The 22,575-nt window shown below is 36.8% G+C and overlaps 1 protein-coding gene across 1 annotated transcript in view; it reads left to right on the top strand.

The window, feature by feature from the left end:
- The first annotated feature begins 4,933 nt into the window (after positions 1-4,933).
- hipk1a (homeodomain interacting protein kinase 1a) overlaps positions 4,934-22,575 on the top strand; it is a 51,258-nt gene continuing 33,616 nt past the window's right edge. Inside the window, 4 exon segments of the mRNA XM_009297053.5 lie at positions 4,934-5,190; positions 11,892-12,628; positions 15,473-15,846; positions 20,269-20,392. Of these exon segments, the coding sequence (XP_009295328.2) occupies positions 11,894-12,628; positions 15,473-15,846; positions 20,269-20,392 (1,233 nt within the window). The 5' untranslated portion in view covers positions 4,934-5,190; positions 11,892-11,893.

Here is a 22,575-nt window from a genome sequence, read left to right as displayed (position 1 = left end):
TGAAATTGAGAGCTTGGTGATTTCCTCCACAGTGGTGGCTAAACCGGATCTCGCATAACTCGAAGGTCAAGTGTCACGTGAAACGATGGCTTTATTAACGTGTAGGGAAATTTTTTTAAAAACAAATTTTGTTTCGACCTTGCCCAATTCCCAAAGGAAGCCAGCTTCATGTGACCGTGAATTTAATTGGAGAGGGCTTTTTTATTTGTTTTGTTTTTGAGTTTTTGTTTGTCTTATGTTCTGTTCTTTTGAGTTGCTTTCTTTTGTTCTATTTGTTTTGTTTTCTTTTGTTTTGTTTTTCCATTTGTTTTTGTTTTTTGTCTTTTGTTATCTTTGTTTATTGTTTTTTGGTTCGTTTTTAATGGTTTCTTTTTTGTTTAGTTTGTTGTGTTTTGTCTTGTTTTGTTTATTTGTTTTTTGATTCGTTTATGTTTAATGTTTTTTTTTGTTTTGTTTTTTGTCTTGTTCTTGTTTTATTTGTTGTTTTGTCTTTTGATTTAGTCTTTTTTGTTTATTTACTTTCTTTTCTTTTATGGTTTGATCTGTTTGTTTTGTTTGTGTTTTGTCTTGTTTTGTTTTTGTCTTGTTTTATTATGATTTGTTTTGTTTTATGACTTATTTTCTTGTTCTATTTGTTTTGTCTTGTTTTGTGTTTTTGTTCTTGTTTTATCAATTGTTTTGTGTTTTGATTTGTTTTTTTGTTTTGTTTGTTTGTTTTCTTTTGTTTTTTTTGTTCAATTTGTTTTTTGTTTTTGTTTTTCTGATTGTTTTGTCATGTTTTGATTTATCTTTTGTTTGTTTTGTCTTGTTTTGTGTTTTTGTTCTTGTTTTATCAATTGTTTTGTGTTTTGATTTGTTTTTTTGTTTTGTTTGTTTGTTTTCTTTTGGTTTTTTGTTCATTTTGTTTTTTGGTTTGTTTTCTTTTGTTCTGATTGTTTTGTCATGTTTTGATTTATCTTTTGTTTGTTTTGTCTTTGTTTTTTATTTGTTGTGTTGTTTTTTTGTTTTGATTAGTGTTTTGTTTTTTCTTTAGTTTTGTTATATATTTGTATTTGTTGTTGTTTATTTGTTTTGTTTTATGGTTTTGCTCTCTTTTGTTCTATTTGTTTAGTCTTGTTTTGCCTTTTGTTTTCTTTTGTTTTATCTTTTGTTTAGTTTTGTTTGTTTTTGTTTTTGAGCCCGAATTAGCGTTTGTTGATTGGCTTCAGTTTCTGGTTGATCTTTAGGATTTTAAAATCTGGATACAGAGTTTTTATGCAAAAGATTGCTAGAGGAAAATAGTCCAATCATTCCTTAGAGACAAAAACAAACAAGAAAAGATGCTGATGTTTGTCACATCATTTATTGCTGTGACGATAATCCCAGAGTATTTTATTTCCTGGACTTGGCTCGTGCTTTACCGATGGAAAATTTCCTCTTAAATGCATTTGTGCTCGCTTGCGCTACGCCAGCCGTAACAAGCTATTAGGCCAGGAAAGCAGCAGTGTGAAATGAATTATTGTCTTTTGTTTGTCTGTGATGCGGCGCTCCAAGTGTACATTAACTTTCTTTCAGAGCAGGTCACTGTTGGTCAGAAGAAAAGCATATGAACTCATTCTTTTTCGTTTTTTCGGCCATGTAACACTATAAATTGTCTTTTCGTGCAATATGTAGGATTGTCAGCAGCACTACTTGGCTTTCACGATACACAGCACTTCTTTTTGTTTCCGAGGGTTGTGATTTATGCAATAATTCTTTAATAAATTGAAATTCTTATTAAGAACATAGGTGGGCAGATATGCATTCAGTTCTTACGTTTCCTGTTGTACTGTAAGATCTCTGGTTGTGTTCGTTAGGACAAGTACTTTGAGCTGCACAATTTATTCACAACAAAGACTTTGAAGTCAAAGTCTAGTTCGCGGAGATCCGAATGCACCCCAAGACATCTCTTTCTGGGTCAGAACGGTTGTGTCGCTGGCTGCTGGTTTTGACTCTGAGTGAATTTTTACTCTCATTGTGCCAGTTTGTTCTGGTTTCCCCCTTCAATTCAACTGTTCTGATGTCCCGGATACTAGCAGTCGTATCTTTTTCAGCACCTCCATGAACACTGTTGATCGATATCCTTTTCTTTAGAAGGACGTGTAATCAGAGGTAGTCATGTTGTGTTTACATTTTGAATAAATAATATTCTGTTAAAGAATGTGTGTGATTCATCTCAGACTTTTTGTTGATGATGCATTTGGAAAGTCATTGACGCAGTGACAGTTGTTTAATGCAGGCAAGTTCAATGTTTTGTTTTAATATTTGTGTGTGTGTATATCAGAGGTGCTCAAAGTAGGGCCCGCGGGCCAAAGCTGACCCACGGTAACCTTTGATTTGGTTCGCCATCATATCTGAAATGAGTGGGAGAATGATAGGAAGTTGTTTAAGGTGAATGCCTTTGACAGAGATCGTCATTTCGAATTTAACATAACCTTTTGTTTCTTTGTTTAACTGAGGAGCTACAAAAAAAACAACTAAAATGAATTGTTTCATTTAAATGTTGTAAATGATTCAGACTTTAAAATGTAAATCTGTAAACTTTCTGTCTGTAAACTTGACTGAAAGAGGACAATGCACAAGACATCAGTGAGCAAATTAAGGCAAAGGCAGGAGCAGCTCGATGAGTGTATTCAGCATTCAGCTCCATTGTGTTAAAAATGGAATTATGTTTTTACTATGATAAGTTTAGTATAAAATGTAAAAAAAAAAAAAAAATACTGAATCATTAATTAAAATCTTTTAAAGCAACATTTTCTAGTTATTTTGAAATAATAGCACAATATTTAGGAAATTACCCATGACACTTTTAATTTGGTATATTTAACTTTGGCTCACAGCCCTCAATCTAGTTTGTTTTTTGGCCCTTTTAGTTTTGTGTGTATATCTACAGTTGAAGTTAGAATTATTGGCCCCCTTTTATTTGTTTTTTCTTTTTAAAATTTTTTCCAAATGATGTTTAACAGCGCAAGAAAATTTTCACAGTATGTCTGATAATATTTTTTCTTATTTGTTCTATTTTGGCATGAATAAAAGCAGTTTTTAATTTTTTAAAAAACCTTTTTAAGGTCTATATTATTAGCCCCTTGAAGCAATTTTTTCAATATTCTACAGAACAAATCATTGTTATAAAATAACTTGCCTAATTACCCAAATCTGCCTAATTAAGCTATTTAAGCCTTTAAATGTTACTTTAAGCTGTATAGAAGTGTCTTGAAAAATGTCTAGTAAAATATTATTTAATGTCATCATGGCAAAGATAAAATAAATCAGTTATTAGAAATTAGTTAAATAATATAAAAAGAAAACATCAATTCATCATGCTCCTTAAGGATCATTTTGCAACAATAAAAATATGAATTATTTGTCAGAATCTTTACTTTGCCTCTATTTTTTCAACTGCTGGATTTTAGAAGCAGGAACACTTGTTTTATTAAACATGTTGTGGAATTTAAGTTTTATGAATATACATTTTATTTGAAACGGACACCAAAATTGTATACAGATTAAATACATTTTTAAGTATAACATATACATATCAAGGAGGCCATACAATACATTTATAAATATTTTGTGTAATTATGAATGTCTCCCCTAATTTTATAGATTTTATTTTGTAAAAAAAATATGAACATTTACACTACCAGACAAAATTCTTGTCGCCTATCCAAGTTTTAGGAACAACGAATAATAACCTGACATTTAGTTGATCATTTGGTATCAGAAGTGGCTTATATGAAAGGCAAAGGCCTCTAGATTACGCTTATTTTACCAAAATAAAATAAAATAGGATAATTTCTTGATATTTCATTATTTAATTAGGACAGTAAGCTTTGGCTTTGCTTAGACAAAATCTTGTCACTTAACAGAAATAATGTTCAGTGTATAATATATTCATGGTGCAGTGGGAAAATAAATAATAATGTATATGACTCCCATGAGCTTGGAGGACTGCAGCCATACATCTCTGCAATGTTTCAAATAACTTATTAATAAAGTCATCTGGAATGGCAAAGAAAGCGTTCTTGCAGGACTCTCAGAGTTCATCAAGACTTTTTGGATTCACCTTCAATGTCTCCTGCATCTTACCCCAGACATGCTCAATGTTCATATCCGGTGACTGGTTTTGGGCAATCCTGGAGCACCTTGACCTTCTTTGCTTTCAGGAACTTTGATGTGGAGGCTGAAGTGTGGGACGGAGCGCTATCCAGCTGAAGACTTCGCCCTCTCCTGTGCTTTGAAATGTAATGGGCAGTTGCCCATGATGTTGCCTCTCACACACCCCCATACTTAATGTAACCCCAAACCTTGATTTTTCCTTCACTAAACTTGACTGATTTCTGTAAGAATCTTGGGTCCATGTGGGTTCCAATAGGTTTTCTGCAGTATTTGTGATGATTGGGATGCAGTTTAACAGATGATTCATCTGAAAAATACATCTTCTGCCACTTTTCCAAATTATCAACTAGAAGTCAAGTTATTATTTGTTGCTCTTACAACTGGGAAATGAGACAAGACTTTTGTCAGATAGTGTACATTTACTAAATGTTATGATAGATAGACAGACAAATAAATAGATAATTATTATTTTAAACGCGCATCACGTGTGACATGAAAACGTATGCAGGTAGAAGCGCTTCCATCATTTTCCTGTTAATCCAGACACGATAAAGTACAAAAACCTTAATATAAATTGTATAAAAATGTGCTTTTCCAACAGAAACGCTGTAAATGTTACACTTAATATATTAGCATTTCTTAATGTAAAATGTCTACTAAATCAGAGTAGGCGAAAGTAACGTTCACATAAACTGTGTCGCAGCTCCGTGACTCAAAACAGTCAGATTTACGCGTCACGTGACCCGCGTCTGGCCAATGAGCGCTCGACCTCACACCCAGGAAATGGTCCCCTTTTGATGTCCTACATTCCTCTCCAGGTCTCACTCATATTTCTGTTCGCTGTCCTTGCAGAATGTTAATGTGCAACGATGATGCTCACACCGCGTTGGACTGTGTCTAATATTACTAGACACCTGCGAGATCGTTATCTTAAGTAAAGCGACATTTTTTTTTTACAGAGGAACGTTTTTAAGAAAAAAAAAGAAGAAACAATGAGGCCTAATATCAGAGATGAGGATCAAATGTCAAGCTGAGGAATCCAACACGCAGCAGGTGAGCTGCTAAACATTGCATTGCATGACAACGGTAAATGTGAGGCTTTATGAAGCGTTTTGCATGCACAATCACAGCACGTCAGGCTGTATTTCCGCAGCCAGCGGGGTCTGACCCGACAGTCGCAGTATTTGTTGACTCGTTAGACCAGCGCGTGTTTGTACATGTTTGACAGTCACAGATGAATAGTTTGTTTGTGATACCTTTGTCGTGTTGGTCCTCTTTTTGTATCCTCACATTGTAGCAACCGTTGCCATGGCAGCCTCTGCCTACTGACTGGGTACAGCCATTTCTATTGCAACCACCCTGGCTCTGGAATCACCTAGCTAGAGCGGTTGCTATGGCAACGGGCGTCCGTTTTATAGACCATTTTGATGGATGTAAACAAAAACAATGGTCCCAGCTTATGTCCTGTTTTACATTTTTTATTTCCATATCTTCCGAGAATCCAAGAAACCCCACATATATTAATAAATAATGCTATGATAGCTGTTTTAACATTAAGTTATGATTGAATTGCCTCTTGTTACGGTTATGAAATACATTGAAATGGTCTAACTTTATACCTGTTTTTGTATCTGGGATTCAGAAATGCACCAATATTGCCATCTTTACAGTCAGGAGTTTGTTTTCATTTCTGTCTTATTTTTCTTGGACTAAAAATGGAAAGACTTAAGTAAAGTCATTTTTATTTGGCTTATTCCCTTTATTAATCTGGGGTTGCCACAGCGGAATGAACTGCCAACTTATCCAGAATATGTTTTTTACGCAGCAGATGCCCTTACAGCTGCAACCCATCACTGGAAAACATCCATACACACTCATTTACACTCATACACTACAGCCAATTTAGCTTACTCAATTCACTTATAGCACATGTCTTTGGACTTGTGGGGGAAACAAGAGCACGGGGAGAACATGCAAACTCCAAAAAAGAAACGCCAACTGACCCAGCCGAGGCTCGAACAAGCAATCTTCTTTCTGTGAGGCGATTGTGCCTGTGATTGTGTCCAAGTACAAACATATAGGTAAAAATGCAATAGGGAAATATCATTTAAAGGGGTCGTAGGTAAGAATCTCTATGAATTAATTGGATTTTTATTGGCAATGTTTACATCATGCGGTAACACACACTCACAGGCCACTTTATTAGGTACAGGTTAGAACTGGCTTAATCCTTTGTGGCATAGATTCAACAAGGTACTGGAAATGTTCCTCAGAGATTTTGCTCCATATTGATTTGTCGGCTTCACATCCACGATGCAAATCTCCCGTTTCACCACATCCCAAAGGTGCTGTATTGGATTGGGATCTTGTGACTGTGCAGGCCATTTACAGTGAACTCACTGTCACGTTCAAGAAACCAGTCTGAGATAATTCGCACTTTATAACATGGCACGTTATCTTGCTGGAAGTAGCCATCAGAAGATGGGTACACTGGTCATAAAGAGATGGACATGGTCAGCAACAATACTCAGGCAGGCTGTTGCGTTGACATGATGCTCAGTTGGTACTAATGGGTCCAAAGTGTGCCAAGAAAATATCCCCCACACTATTACACCACCAGCAGCAGCCTGAACAGTTAAGCAGAACATCTTCACCTTATCTACATGCCTAAATGCATTGAGTTGCTGCCAATGTGATTGGCTGATTAGAAATTTGTGTTACCAGTTGGACAGGTGTACCTAATAAAGTGGCCGGAATGTTTTTTTTTAATGAGGCCTTACCTGACATCCTAGGTTGATGAAAGCCCGTTGACCGATTTTTATCAGATTTTCTAGGTAAAAGAAAAAGAATGTAAAGTTTATATGCACCTCAGAAAACCTCTTTTCTGTTTTATGAACCTCATGGAAAGCATTTTATTATGTTTAGAAAAATGAAAATAGAGCCGTTCTGTCGTCAATGTGTCCGGCAAAGAAATGAATTAATACAGACTGTCAATTCTACACTGTGTTGTCTAAAATATGCTTTAGAATCATACTATCTGAGTAGTTTTTGGAAACAGTTATTAAATTGTTAAAGTGTTGTAATATTTACATTCATTCATTTGGCAGACAAATTCAAGTGGAGAATAGAAATATTCAAAGTAAATACCAACAAGATTATATCAATGTAGATAAAATATAGCGTGTTTGATTGGTTTAATTTCAAATTTCTAGCTTTTAAAAAAAACAGCATCAGTTAGCCGATATGGCAAAAATGCATTCTCGATAATTATTTACCATATAAAGATATATAGTTTAATATCAGTTGTTAAAGCTTCCAGATTTAAAAGAGTACCTCAATGTAATGTAATGTAATGTGTATTTATATAGCGCATTTATTGTGTATGGCCATACACGTAAAGCGCTTCACGATCAAAAGGAGGGTCTCTCCACACCAGCACCAGTGTGCAGCATCCACTTGGATGATGCGACGGCAGCCACAGGACAACGGCGCCAGTGCGCTCACCACACACCAGCTATTGGTGGAGAAGAGAGACAGTGATAGAGCCAATTCGGTGGAAGGGGATGATTGGGAGGCCATGATCGTAGGGGCCGATAGAGGGACTTTGGCCAGGACACCGGGGTTATACCCCTGCTTTTTCACGAGAAGTGCCATGGGATTTTTAATGAACACAGAGAGTCAGGACCTCGGTTTAACGTCTCATCCGAAAGACGGCGCCCATTGACAGTGTGGTGTCCCCTTCACTTTTACTGGGGCATTAGGACTCACACAGACCACAGGTTGAGCGCCCCCTGCTGGCCTCACTAACACCACTTCCAACAGCAACCTAGTGTTCCCTAGTGGTCTCCCATCCGGGTACTGACCAGGCTCAGCCCTGCTTAGCTTCAGTGAGTAACCGGTCTTGGGCTGCAGGGTGACATGGCTGTACCTCAACAATGACTAAAGCCACAAAAATTAGAGGGTCCATTTAAATGGCCTAACATGTTTTCGTTCGATACATTTTTGGTGGCCGAAATCTCTAATATCAACAAACTTGTAGATTCCCATTGATGCACATTGAGCTTCATTGTTATCAACATAATTTTTATCATGATTCGATATAATATTGATTATCGGCCCAGCCCTAATATCAGTATCGGCCGATTTGCAAAAAAAAACTATATTTGTGCATTGCTGATGGTTAGACAGACAGACAGATTAAACTTTACAATGAAGTTGCATCAGTTAATGTAGGAGACAACGTAAATGTCAGTAATGTGTGGACAAAAGAAATCTTCAAAGCAAATAACAATGACAGTATCTGAATCATAGGTCTGAATGCAGACCCAGTGCAGCAGGTCTCTTGCCCTGTCTATTTTAACCATTAGCCCTGTTGGTAATCTAGAGGATTTAGGCAAACACAGCAGACGCATCGAGTATAAACCAGGCTTTAGGCAAACAGAGCAGCACATCGATGTGTCTAAATGTGAATGAACTCCTGATAAAAGACAACGTCCGCCATTCTCCAATTTTTGTTCTGCTCTCTCGACAAAAATGCTTGCTGCACATAAACAGCTGTATCCGCCCTGACAGCATCAAGGGGAAAAACATGCAACAAACCTGTGGATCATGGAAACAAACACATACGACACTTCATGAACAGCTAATTACTAAGTGCCGTGGGTCTGTGTCTTACAGCTTGGCACTGGCAGGTCTGCCTTGCCTCCAGAAAGCACGCGCAGTCATGAATAATTAAGCAGCAGGCTCTTCTCATAGGATAAGAACACACCGCTATGAATAATAATGAGAAACAGACACGTCATCTTTGCACTTGCAGTTTTGTGCTATGTTGCTGATTTTGATCCCGCCCCAAAAATCATTTTAAACTCGCAAGCTAAAATTAGCTGACAAAACTAACTGTGTTAACTGATGCTCAACACACACAAATCTGTTAAAATCTCAAAAAAAGTACTCAAGGGTTTTGTGAACCTTTAAAGATCGTTACGAATAAAGAATAAAGAGTGGACAATAAGACTCAAGGTTGTTTATGCATTAACTAACACGAACAAACAATGAACAGTAGATTTATTGCAATATTTATTCATCTTTGTTAACATTAGTTGATGAGAATAAAATCCTGCGTTGTTAGCTCATGTTAACTCACAGTGCAGAATTTAATGTTAACAACTACAAATTTGGATTTTAATAATACATTAGTAAATGTATGATTAAACTATGATTATAGGTGCAGTAGGTGATCTTTCACAATGCTAACAGCTTAGCATAAATCTATGAATCACAGTCCCTCCCCTGCCGTCTAGAGCCATGCCTCCTCAAACACGAGCACAGCAAAAGAACCCTCTCTCATGTGTTAAAAGCAACTAGTGCTTGTCTGGCGGCGTGCAAGCCAAACTGACATGCTATTTCAGAGCGAATATTTAGAGTTGCATGGTAAACAATATAGGGAGAGACTAGGCAGAATAGCGGTATTTACTTGTGTTTTGTTGTTAAACTAATTAAAATCTACATTATCGATGCTGTAAAAGGTCCCTTATGAAATTGAAAATAGTCTTATCAATCTTTCATCGGAAGATTTTAGTGGCTGAACAGCACTTCTGTGAAGATATAACCCATTTGTAACAACAACATCTAACGTTACATCAGCTTTGCGTGAAGCTAAAACCGTTTTAAAACAGAACATTACCTGTCTAAGAGAAATCCTTCAGCCATGGTGTCATCCTTTCTCCAGCGTGCAAAGGTAACTCCAATATTGATTCAGGTTTTTAAAAAGTTTTGATTCAGCAGGTTTTTACCGATCGCGCTCTCGTGAACGCGCGGCGGTCGGCAGAGCTGCGTACAAACGGCTGCGCAGTTGTTCAAATCTGCATTTGCTGACAGACAGATTCTGCTACTTATCGGAATTATTAGAGATGTTGGCCCGACTCTATTTAATTGGATGAACATTTTTTTTGTTTTTATGCCTTACCCAAAATATAAAAATACATATAAATACATTTAGATCATTTACTTTAATCATTACTATTGGAATGTGAAAAGACTTTCAACCAGCACAACAAAAAATGTTTCTGAAGACAATCACCTACTGCACCTTTAATAAATACTGTACAAGTATTAGTTCATGTTAGTAAATACATCCACTAATGAAACCTTAATTCAGTTTAAGTTTAATTGTGTGTCACTTTTTATAATAATTATTGTTTCACAGGAGCTTTAGGTGCACATTGGGACCAGGGGTGGCCAAGCTGGAGCACTTATTTATGGAATCAGATAAGTCTTAAAAGAAATTCACGCAAAAGACACGATGTACACATGTGTAGCCAAATTCACGTGCATAAAACCAAATTCATTCATTCATTTTCTTGTCGGCTTAGTCCCTTTATTAATCCGGGGTCGCCACAGTGGAATGAATCACCAACTTATCCAGCAAGTTTTCACGCAGCGGATGCCCTTCCAGCCGCAACCCATGTCTGGGAAACATCCACACACACATTCACGCACACACTCATACACTACGGACAATTTAGCCTACTCAATTCACCTGTAACACACATCTTTGGACTGTGGGGGCCCAAATGAAAATGAAAAAAAAAATAAAGATCCTCACCTGAGTAAATATCTTTTTTTTTCAGTTTCATTCAGTTTCTAATGACACTATCACGTCTTTTTCAAGAAAACAGCTGCTTTAGAACTTCAAATGTTCAACAACCTTAGTTTTACATTAGTTACTTCACTATTAGTTACTAGGTAATAGTTTTTTATTGTTAATATGTCTTAACAATAAAAAAAAAAAACGTTATTAACTCAGGTGAGGATCGAACACGGGTCTAAGGGTATGGTAACCCAGCATGCTGACCACTGGACCACAATGGTGCTGCAATACTGGTGTGGCCGGAATGATACTTAATCTTCAACATTATTCTGCAGGATACATTTTGCTCATGGGGCTTCGAGACAATAAATAAGAAGAGCGGAGCTGCGGCAAAATAATAGATAAAAAGAGTAAGGATATGGTCAAATAAATAAATAAATAAATAAAAAAGTGTGACTGCAACTGCTGCTTTCTCCGTTCGCCATGCTGGAGAGGAACAGTCTGCGCAAAAGAAGCGCAGAGTTGGTTTTATTGAATACAGCTCTCATCTGATTGGCTGAAAGGTACGAGTAGCCCTGACTCTGGCAGGAAAGTCTCAAAAATACACACACATGTATCCAGGGGGAGTCGTACGTGAAAGAGGATTTGCACATTCTCATTCAGGATCAACTCGCAAGTTTTAAACATTCAAAACTTTTTGTACACTCTTATACATTTGCAAATAGTGTTTTGCATTTGGGAAACGTATTTTATGAAAATGTATTTTTATTTTGTGCATGTAAAATTTTTTTGTGAATATGAATAAATATTTTACGCACGTGAATTTAGTTTTATGCACGTGAATTTGGCTACGCATGTGTACATCGTTTCTTTTGCATGAATTATTATTGAGTCTAATCTGTCCCCATACTTATTTGGTCCCCCAGGCTCTGCAATGGTTGAGGAAACTAAGAAATTGAAACAAAACAACCCATTAAAATTGGCTTAAAATTAACAATGAATTATGGGGAATTGCAACCACCAAAAAAAAAAGCACATTTTTGCAATCAACCTCAGAAAAGGGAAGGTTATTAGTTACCATAGGTTTATCAATTACTGACAACTTTAACTAATTACCTAGTAACTAATAGTGAAGTAACTAATATAAAATATTTCTCTTTTCCAGGCATGTCCACACAAATGCAAGCCTTTTCCTCTCCCTCCGTGTCCTCCAGCGGCATATCCCGCTCCAAGAAACTGAAGGTGGAAAACCATGCATGGAACGTGAGCAACCAATCAGGCGAGAGCAGCTACTACCAGCACAGCCCCAGCCAAACCAACGGTTCCTCTCCTTCCACATCTGGATTCAACCCCAGCTACAACTCCTCCAGCCTGGTGTTTCCTCCACCCGGAGCATCGAGGGAGCAGACGGTGGTCCGCGCGGCGGACAGCACCGGCAGTGTCCCGGAGCCTTCATCATCCTCCTCATCATCATCCACATCCAGCCACCGCGGAAAAGATGCGAGATCTAATTCTCTGACTTGCGAGGGCTATCAGAAACGGGCCAGTCTGAAGCGGAAGAGCGAGGAGGTGGACAGTAGTGACAGCGTGCAGATTTTGGAAGAGCTTTCAGCGCCTGTGCTCCCCAACCGCGTAGCCGGAGGGGGAGGAAACGCCACGGCTCAGTCCATCGCTCATTCCACGTCCACCACCAAAAGCAGCAACTCCCACAGCGAGGGCGACTACCAGCTGGTGCAGCACGAGATCCTCTGCTCCGTCTCCAACAGCTACGAGGTCCTGGAGTTCCTTGGCCGGGGAACTTTCGGACAGGTCGCCAAATGCTGGAAGCGGGGAACCAATGAGATCGTGGCCATTAAGATCCTCAAGAATCATCCTTCGTATGCGCGCCAGGGTCAGATAGAGGTGAGCTGTTAACTAGTGTAGGAAATGTGTAATTTCAGATCATGTCCACACATACACGGGTATTTTCCATGCCTTCGTATTTAAAAAACCTCTATTTAAATGACAATGCAAAAGCTCACTGAGATGCATGTTATAGTTACGCTAAACCAACAGGTGGAGATGATAACACTTTTATACTAGGTTCACAACAGACTGGGAATTTGGTATTATTGTGGGTAAATTGCATACAAGTCAATGCAAAGAGCAAACAGATGCGCATTACTATTGTGTGGTTGAACAATGAGGAACATGCGTTGCGTTTGGCACAAACATCAGAAATTTGCCTTATTAATTTCTTCTGTGTTTGATGTGAACCCAGCCATTTTGACCAATCAGAAAGGAGAAAACAGCGCGCATGCTGACGTCGTGAGGTGAAAATGACCACACTTTACCCAGAGTTTTGGAAAATCTTCAACTTGATCAGAATTTGAAAATATCGGTGTTCATGTGGAAAGGGCATCAGTCTCTATCCGGGTCACGGCACCAAATTGATCTGGCTTGAGCAGTGTTGTCCTATCTATTATATATGTTTTAATGGGGCAGTGTTAAGATGGAGGTGGAGAATATGTAGATTGTTAAAAGAACCTGTCAAGACACTGAAGTGTCACCTACAGGGATATAATCAACAAAATAGCTTATTCATCCACCTTGAATGGATCTACGAAGACAAAGGCACAGTAATTGAAATCTGACAGATAGTCAAGAAGTGCATAAAGGCAATAGTTTAAATGTAATGTCTGCGACACTTGTCCTGCTACAGTTTTGAATGAAATTAGATTTCAAGCAACGAATATAACTTTTCAGTCATTTATATAAATTTGTATTTCAACACTAGTATTAAAGCATCTACAGTTAATTTTTTTAGTGAAACAAAATCTGTATATTAATAAAGCTCTTAAGTGTAAATCAAGAAATTAATAAACTCTTGAAACTTGTATAAAAGGGATAGTTTACCGCAAAAATTATTATTTTTTGTCATTATTTACTCGTCCTCCGCAAGCATTTTCTTCTGTTGAACACAAAGGAAGATATTAGGTCAGTGGTTCCCAACCTTTTTTGCCTGAGTCCCCCTTTTCCCCCGGAAAATATTGTGAGGCCCCCCTCCACATTTAATGATATTACCGCTCATAAAAGTTTGCAGTAATGATGATAAAAAATTTTGTTTTCAAACAAAGAGTATGTTTATTACTATATCTACATATATTTATGCACAAATAACAGCCTAATGTAAAATATAAAGCAAAACATCAGTAGGCCATTTGTAACTGAAAAACACAAGCCTTTGGCATTTAAATTGGCCCTATTTGAAACTCAGTAACAAAAATACCAGTATTCACACTGGTGTATAAGGGAAAAAACAATATAAGCTTTTACAATTTAATATGTGCATGTTATTTGTTGTTCTCTATCTAAAAATGTTTATTTTTTTAATGCTATCTCCACATTCCCTCAAATTATTAGCGGTCTATGGGTTTCTAGTATTCATTCATTCGACTATGGTGAACGCACAGAGAATAAAGGGTATTGCTTTTGGACTCCTTTATTTCGGACACCACAAGAATCAGCTTCTCTCCCATGGTGCAAAAGAGAACTGAAAATTCCGTGTGACTGGGGGCATATTCCAACAGTCCTGTCCAAATGTCCTGTGCAGTGGAAAGGCAGGTTAATACTGATAACAGCAGCCAGAAGAGAAAACAACGACAAATTTACTGTCCTGCCTATATGCTGCAATACAATAATCTCGCATAAACGGAAATTAGTTTTTTTGTTAATTCAAAGATGGTATAATACAAAGAATAGCTTTATAATTGTACATATGTTTTTTTTTATCTAAATATTAAATATTTTAAGAGGATTTAAGGAGCTGATGACAGCTAAACGCTTCATCACTGTCTTTTGAAAAGGGTCTATAACTCTCATAATTAATATCTGACTCAAAATGAATGCCTCAATTTCTATGTAAACAATTATTCATTATTTAAATCCCTTAAAACCCATAGATGTATACACTAGATATTGCATACGGACCCTGAGCATGAGTCAATAGCGCTGCCACATTTGTATGGTGCTCCCAGGAAAAAATTCATTCAACTGCACTAGTCAGGACTAAAGCAATGTGAAGATGCTGGACTTTAGCAAAGCAAACCACAAAGGCAGAACATTTCATAGGTAAGATTTAGTTTTTTGTATCTTATGAGCTTTTGTGCTAAACAAATAACGTTATTGATGATAGTACAGTCTCTTACTGCACTGACCATAAGGCAAAGTAGCACTAACTCGCACTAAATACTAAGCTTATGCTAGTTTTGTTGAATGAAATAAGCAAACAATGTAAACGAAATATGACAACAAGATGCTGCGGTGCTAGAAACTTTATTATTGTCGGCTAAGTGAACGAGTCGTTCATAACGGAGTTACATTCACAAACGAATCGCTCCCTCCATTAGAATGAAAAGTGAAAGCTGGAGAGAGAGTGTGTGTCATGACATGGATTAAATCAGTTTTAAAAGGGAGGGAGATAATACATTTCCATGCACACAAACATATGCCGTCACTTATCTATCTATGTACAAACGAGAAAACACCCGATCATAGATAAATGTATGTGTATATATATCTGGCTCTGGATGGCCATTCTTCCTCTACACATTTTTTCCACATTCATTTCAAAGTAGCACTACCCTGTACTAAAATGGCAGCTCTATTGAAGCATTTCTTCCAATAGACAACAACAGTGTAGGCGACATCTAATGTAGATGTCTATGCTTAAAACCTAATGAACTCCATCTCATCTTATTTTCGCAGGTGAGCATCCTCAGCCGTCTCAGCACAGAGAATGCTGACGAGTTCAATTTTGTGCGCTCCTACGAGTGTTTCCAGCACAAGAACCACACGTGTCTGGTGTTCGAGATGCTGGAGCAGAACCTCTACGACTTCCTCAAGCACAGCAAGTTCAGCCCGCTGCTCCTCAAGTGCATCCGGCCGGTTCTGCAGCAGGTATCGACAGCCTTGATGAAACTCAAGAGTCTGGGGCTCATCCACGCTGACCTAAAGCCTGAGAACATCATGCTGGTGGACCCCATCAGACAGCCCTACAGGGTCAAGGTCATCGACTTCGGTTCTGCCAGTCACGTCTCTAAGGCCGTGTGCTCAACTTACCTGCAGTCTAGATATTACCGGTAAGGATATTTGATGTTGAAAGGAAACTGACAGTGCTGGGTAAATCTACTTTTAAAAGTGAAATATTACAAATTAAAAAAAAATATTGTGAGGCCCCCCTCCACATTTAATGATCTTACCGCTCATAAAAGTTTGCAGTAATGATGATAAAAAATGTTGTTTTCAAACAAAGAGTATGTTTATTACTATATCTAGATATGTTTATGCACAAATAACAGCCTAATGTAAAATATAAAGCAAAACATCAGTAGGCCATTTGTAACTGAAAAACATAAGCCTTTGGCATTTAAATTGGCCTTATTTGAAACTCAATAACAAAAATACTCATATTCACACTGGTGTATAAGGGAAAAAACAATATAGGCTTTTACAATTTAATATGTGCTTAATATGTTGTAATATGCAGCATATGTGCTGTTATTTGTTATGCTCTATCAAGTAGTGCGAGGACTGCTGCGAGGCATTGATGTGTTCTGTGTTTGTCTGAGAAAACAAATCTTACCAAAATGTGAATATTTCATACAATCTGAAGCTTCTTGTCACATGACTTGCGTTGCGTTTGCGGCCCGGGCTTCATTGGTGCGAGCGCGTCACGGCGCGTCACACCTCCATTGGACACCACAAACTTAAAAACTCAAGAAATACGCAATATACGAACAACCACTAAAAGGCCACCATCATTTGTGATCTCCATCAGTTGATGTTCTTGCACTGACATGCTGGATTCACCTGATTTGTTGACACATGGGTTGCGGATCCATTCCTTGGCAGTTCCTTCACTTGGCCTTTTGCCCTTGGCCCAAAGAAACTTTCCAAAGATGTCTGTTTCTTACTTATTTTGCTGCTTTTAGTTTAAATTTGGGCACTAAAGTGACCAAAATGTAAGCGTGAGAATACAGTCATTTTTCAATATAAAAGAATTTTCAAAATAAAAGATCGTTCAGACTCAAATAATAATAAAACATAAATAATTAATGATTTCTTGTGCAACTCGGTACCAATTGATCCATGGACCGATGGTTGAGGACCACTGAGCTATGGGATAAAATGAACTAAGGCAACATGATCATTCTCCCAATTGTCCACTGCTAAGAAATTTTTTAGACATGACGCGACCCCCCACAAAGCTCGCTGAGGCCCCTTTGTGGGCCAGGACCCCCCCCCCCCTGTTGGGAACCGCTGCATTAGGTCACATTCTATGTCATCTACCCTATCGTCAGGAGATCAACAGCCATAACAAAGCTGATATGTCGCACACATGATGATTATTATGCACACTGCATCAGAGCTGAACCCATTAATATTCATGACCCTTCCAAATATGGTTAATAAAGACCTTCTGATTTTTAGGGGTATCTTTTAAAGTAAGCATGTAAAACCATTGCATTTTTCTTCTTACATTGTGCATTTCATTCATCATTTCATTTTACTTACCTAAGCTAGTCATGCATGTTCTCCCCGTGTTGGCGTGGGTTTCCTCCGAGTGCTCCAGTTTCTCCCACAGTCTATTGATATGCGCTGCAGGTGAATTGAATAAACTAAATTGGCCGTAGTGTATGTAGGTGAATGAGTGTATATGGGTGTTTCCCAATACTGGGTCCGCTATGTAAAACATATGCTGGATAAGTTGGTGGTTCATTCCGCTGTGGTGACCCCTGATGAATAAAAGGACTAAGCCAAAGGATAATGAATGAAGAAACTTACCTAAGCCATGTTCCTACTATGTAGATATCAGAGAACAATTTGACTTATTGATTCAATCTCAATCTAGTATGTGACATGTTTAAAAAGTAATCAATCAACACAGTGAGTTGCATTTTTTTGAAAACATTGTAATAAATTACACTGGAAGCTGACAAATGGTTGGATACTGTATTCACATTTGTGCACATTTTGCATCTAAATCCATGCATTCTGCAATCTACATGAATTCTGACCAATAAAAGTGCTAAAGCATTACTTTCAGGAAGCAGACAATAGTAAATGTGATTTAAAACTAATTTATACAGCTATGAACTACAAAATTCTTAGTTTATCTGTATTTATTAGGCATCAGTTGAATGAAAAGTAAGTAAAAACATTTCATTTATTCTACAAATGTTTATGATGATAATTTTTTCCCAAATTTCAAATACAAATATTGTTGATTAGAGAGCTTGTACACTGAGGCTAATACACTAGATTAACAATGGCTGAGGGTATCAACTGATGCCGCTTTCGTACCGCACGGCAGGGCCGGAGTGGGACTCTTTTTCAGCCCTGGAGTTTCAAGCCTCAGACCGGCCCACCTCAGTTCACCACTGACTATATTAAATTAAGGTTATTTCCAATTCTGTTTCTAATTACACTATCACGTATTCTTTTGAGAAAACAGCTCTTTTAGAACTTCAAATGTTCAACAACCCTTACAGTATTATGTCTTAACAATAAAAATGGAAAAAAAAAAAATTACTACTCAGACAAGGACCGAACCCAGGTTGGCTGCGTCATAATTTAAACGTACTAACTACTGTACCACAACAGCTGTACGTTTAATGGTGACTTATCTAGTTATATCATCATTAACCTGCATCCTGCTCACGAGGCTACGAGAAAATAGATAAAAAGAGCAGAGCTGCGGTAAAATAATGAATAAGAAGGCTGTGGTCAAGTAAATAATTAAATTATTTTTAAAAAGTGTGACTGCTGAGAGCAACCGATTCTGGAACTAGGGACACGGCCCTCGCGGCCAAAAAACGGACCGGCCCACCGGGAATTCTCCTGGTCCTCCCGATTAGCCAATCCGGGCCTGCCGCACGGGTATAGTAAGGGCTACTTACATATCGCGTCTTTTGCGTGTGCAAGTTCGTTATTTCCAATGGAGGCGTGTGGCTTATTGGAAGCGACGTGCTTTCCGGGCATACCCACCTATCGCGAGCGCATAGTGAGTCACATGACAAGAACAGATATACAGAATATACACATTTCTACTCTGGTTCAAAAAGAAAAATACAAAATGAAAATCTGTATTATGTAATTTTGTGATATGGTTGATCAAAAGACAGAGATTTAGCAGACTTTGACTACATTTGTTCTCTTTTAAAAGGAAATGCTTAGCTTTATTGTAGCTTAGATTTACATTAGACAAATTTATTTTTTTTCTAATTTTTATTTATTTATTAGGTTATTTGTTGTTAGTTTATTTGTTTATTTATTTATTCATTGTTTTGTCAGTTATTTTCAGTGTAAAATTATCACTTATGTTTACAATTTTACCTATTCTAAGTCCCAAGAAAAAAAGACTATTGTTTGTTTTTTATTATTATTTTTTGTTGTGTTATTTGGTGACTGAGCAGTAATAAATACGTTTTAATGTGATTTTTCTAAATTAGTAGTGTTAAAATTAATGAATGCATAATACTCGCTATAACCGTAAAACTGCTATTATCCCTCAGACCAGTGCTTAATTTTAACTGGATCTTGCTGGATCCTGTTCCAGAAAATGTCAGATATTCGTGTTTTGCATTCGGGTATTTATTTTAATTGATATGGCATTAACTTGTGCGTGGTGAATAAATACCTGCCTGTCGATTGTGTGATGGTTTTACCATGCACAAGTTAAAGCTAAAGTCACATTTAACTATTGGCCCTCAACAATATTTTTAGTCAATCATCTTTCCTACGTTTACAATCATTCTCATTGGTTTTGTGAGCATTCAGAATGATGTTCTATAAGATTTATGAATTATATTTGTAGTCACATGTTTTTACCCATGATTGACCCATAACGTTAATAATAGCAAAAAATAATTAAAGACCGTTCAGAAATTTGATGCTTTAGTTGCCCTGTCGCCGTTTAATGACGTAACGTTCCGGGAAAACTGTAATTGTGTGGTGAATGTCAGTAAGGTAATGTTTTGTTCTGGAAATTATTCATTTACAAATTAAGCACTGCCTCAGACTATAATCGTACAACCAAAATCTATAATCGTTGCATTTCTGGTCAAAACATTGGTATTGTGTTATTCAAAGTATTACATAAATAACTTTTTTTTTTGTCAATTTATGCAAAAAAAAGGCCATATTTTTAATCTAAATTTTGAAGAATTGTCATGAATAGTTAAAAATGCAGAACTATAAAATGTGAATCCCGAGCAACTTACGTTGGTCTCTTAATTATTTTTTCCATGCCAATATATGGTATCAGATTTTTAGGCGTCAATATTAGATTTCAAAATAAATAAACCATCAAGTATATAAATACACACGAAATAAAGTTAGAAAATACTTTTATAAATTGTGTTTTCAAACTGAATTGAAAATATATAAGATAAATTACGAACAGACAAACTCGTGCATCATGTGCGTCTTTGTCTTTTATATTACGAAAGGAAATCTGCGGTATGAAATAATTGTATTATAATTCGTCTGTTGTGACGCAGAGCTCCAGAGATCATTCTGGGCCTTCCGTTCTGTGAGGCCATTGACATGTGGTCTCTGGGTTGTGTCATTGCTGAACTGTTCCTGGGCTGGCCTTTGTATCCAGGAGCTTCAGAATACGATCAGGTCAGTAATAAGATTTGGTTTGATTTAATTGAATCAGTCCTGTGCAAAGAATTGATTAGATTTGCATAATTCAATTGGGAAAGCTAGACGTGAAAAGTGACACAAGGGGGCGCCTACACTTCTGCTCTCTAAATGACAAATATTGGCTTATATTTTAGTGTATTAATAGAAAATACACTAGCAATCAAATGTTTAGGATCAGGAAGGCTTTTAAATTGTTTTAGCCTATTCTGCTCACCAAACCTGTATTTATTTTATTTTATTTAAATATGTGAAATTCTGAAATAATATTAAAATAACTTTCACTTAATAAATAAAAAAATATTAAATGTTATTAAATTAAATGTAATTATTAAATGTAATTTATTCCTGCAATTTAAAACGTAATTTTCAGCAGCATTACTCCAGTCTTCAGTGTCACATGATCCTCCTGGCATAATTCTTACATGATGATCTGCTGCTCTAGAAACATTTCTTCTTATTTTTATTATAAGTGTTAAAACACATATTTAAGAAACATTCAAAGTAAACATGTTTGTTTATCTAAAAAAAAAAAGTTTAAATCTGTTATTCTCTATTGAAAATGTCCCTGTTTTGGTCAATATAGCCTGCCCTTTGCCAGATTAACCAATTAGATTTCAGCTCCCCAGGATGCATTGTTTAAAAATGCATTGTATTTCATATCAGTCTTGAAGGTTGCTTTAATGTATATGAATGCGACCTCTGCAGGGCAGCAGCAGCATTTCAATACAGCTTTTCAGAAGCACAGAATAGTGCACTGCACTTTAATGAAATGGTATGGTTTAGAACAGGGGTTTTTAAACTAGGGTCCGCGGACCCCTGGTGGGCAGCAAGAGAGTGCTAAGGGGTCCGTGAGAAACTTGGCAGAAACAAAAAATGATTTTTATGAGATATTTTTTCCAATCCTAAATTTATTAATGACTATAAATTATTAATCTATTTATAGTGTATTGATTTATATAAGTGGATACTTAATAGTAATGTTTTTATCTCTCTTTCCCCTCTATAAGGCTTTGCATACAATTAGCGGCTGTAAGTGCAGTACAGATGATGGAAAGATTTTTAAAGAATCCCGCTCCCGCAAGCAGTTCATGCAAATCTGACTTGGTGAGGGTTAAAGCAAAAACCAGAAAATATAACAAATCTTACATTGTGCTTGGTTTTAGCTTCATGTTAAAGCAGGAAGTCGATATACCCCAGTGTTTTCTTTGTCAAGCGATTTTCTTCAATCGATGCATGAAACCATCCAAGCTCAAGCGCCATCTACAGCAGAAACATGCCAATGAGGCAGAAAAATCGACTATTTCAAACATCAGGAGTTGTGTTTGGCCCGGCAGGCTAGTATTTTTCAGCAGCAAGCATTAGTCCCTGAGAGGTGTTGAAAAAGTCATATTTGGCATCACTCCACATCACGCGTGCTAAGAAGCTGCACATAGTTGGCGATGCATTGTTATTACCAGCTACCAGAGACATCGTCAAAGAATTATTTGGAGTCGGCGCCGGTAGCCTAGTGGTACTGCGCGCTGACATATTGCACCAGTGTGCTAGTGACGACCCGGGTTCGATTCCCGTCTCGAGGTCCTTTGCTGATCCTTTCCCTCTCTCTGCTCCCAGTGCTTTCCTGTTTGAATTCTCTACTATCCTATCAAAATAAAGGTGAAAAACCCCTAAAAAATCATTAAAAATTATTATTTGGAGAGGAAGCGGCACAAAAGGTAGTTGTCTGCCTTTGTTAGAAAACACAGTAAGCAAAAGCATAAGTTCAATGTAAATATTTTGCAGTTTTCCATAAAAACAAGACAGGGAAAAAAAACTACAGAAACTACAAATGTTACAAATATCAAGATTTAACTTTTCATCTACCACTGCCTCATTTAGAAAAGCTATCTTTTTCAGTTAATGTAAATATACATATATATATATATATATATATATATATATATATATATATATATATATATATATATATATATATATATATATATATATATATATATATATATATATATATATATATTTTTTTTTTTTTTTTTTTATGAAATATGAAAATTGAGAATAATTTTTGGCTGTAGTGAGTTGCCAACTAAAAAATAAATAGCTTTCAAAACAATACCATTTTGCATGCCTGTGAAATACGAACTATAGTGTGTTTACGTTATACA

The sequence above is a fragment of the Danio rerio genome, chromosome 23 (genome assembly GCF_049306965.1).
Source record: "Danio rerio strain Tuebingen ecotype United States chromosome 23, GRCz12tu, whole genome shotgun sequence".
NCBI classification, from domain to species: Eukaryota; Metazoa; Chordata; class Actinopteri; order Cypriniformes; family Danionidae; genus Danio; species Danio rerio.
Note: the sequence above shows the minus strand (reverse complement) of the source record. Positions and strands in the feature narration are given on the sequence as shown.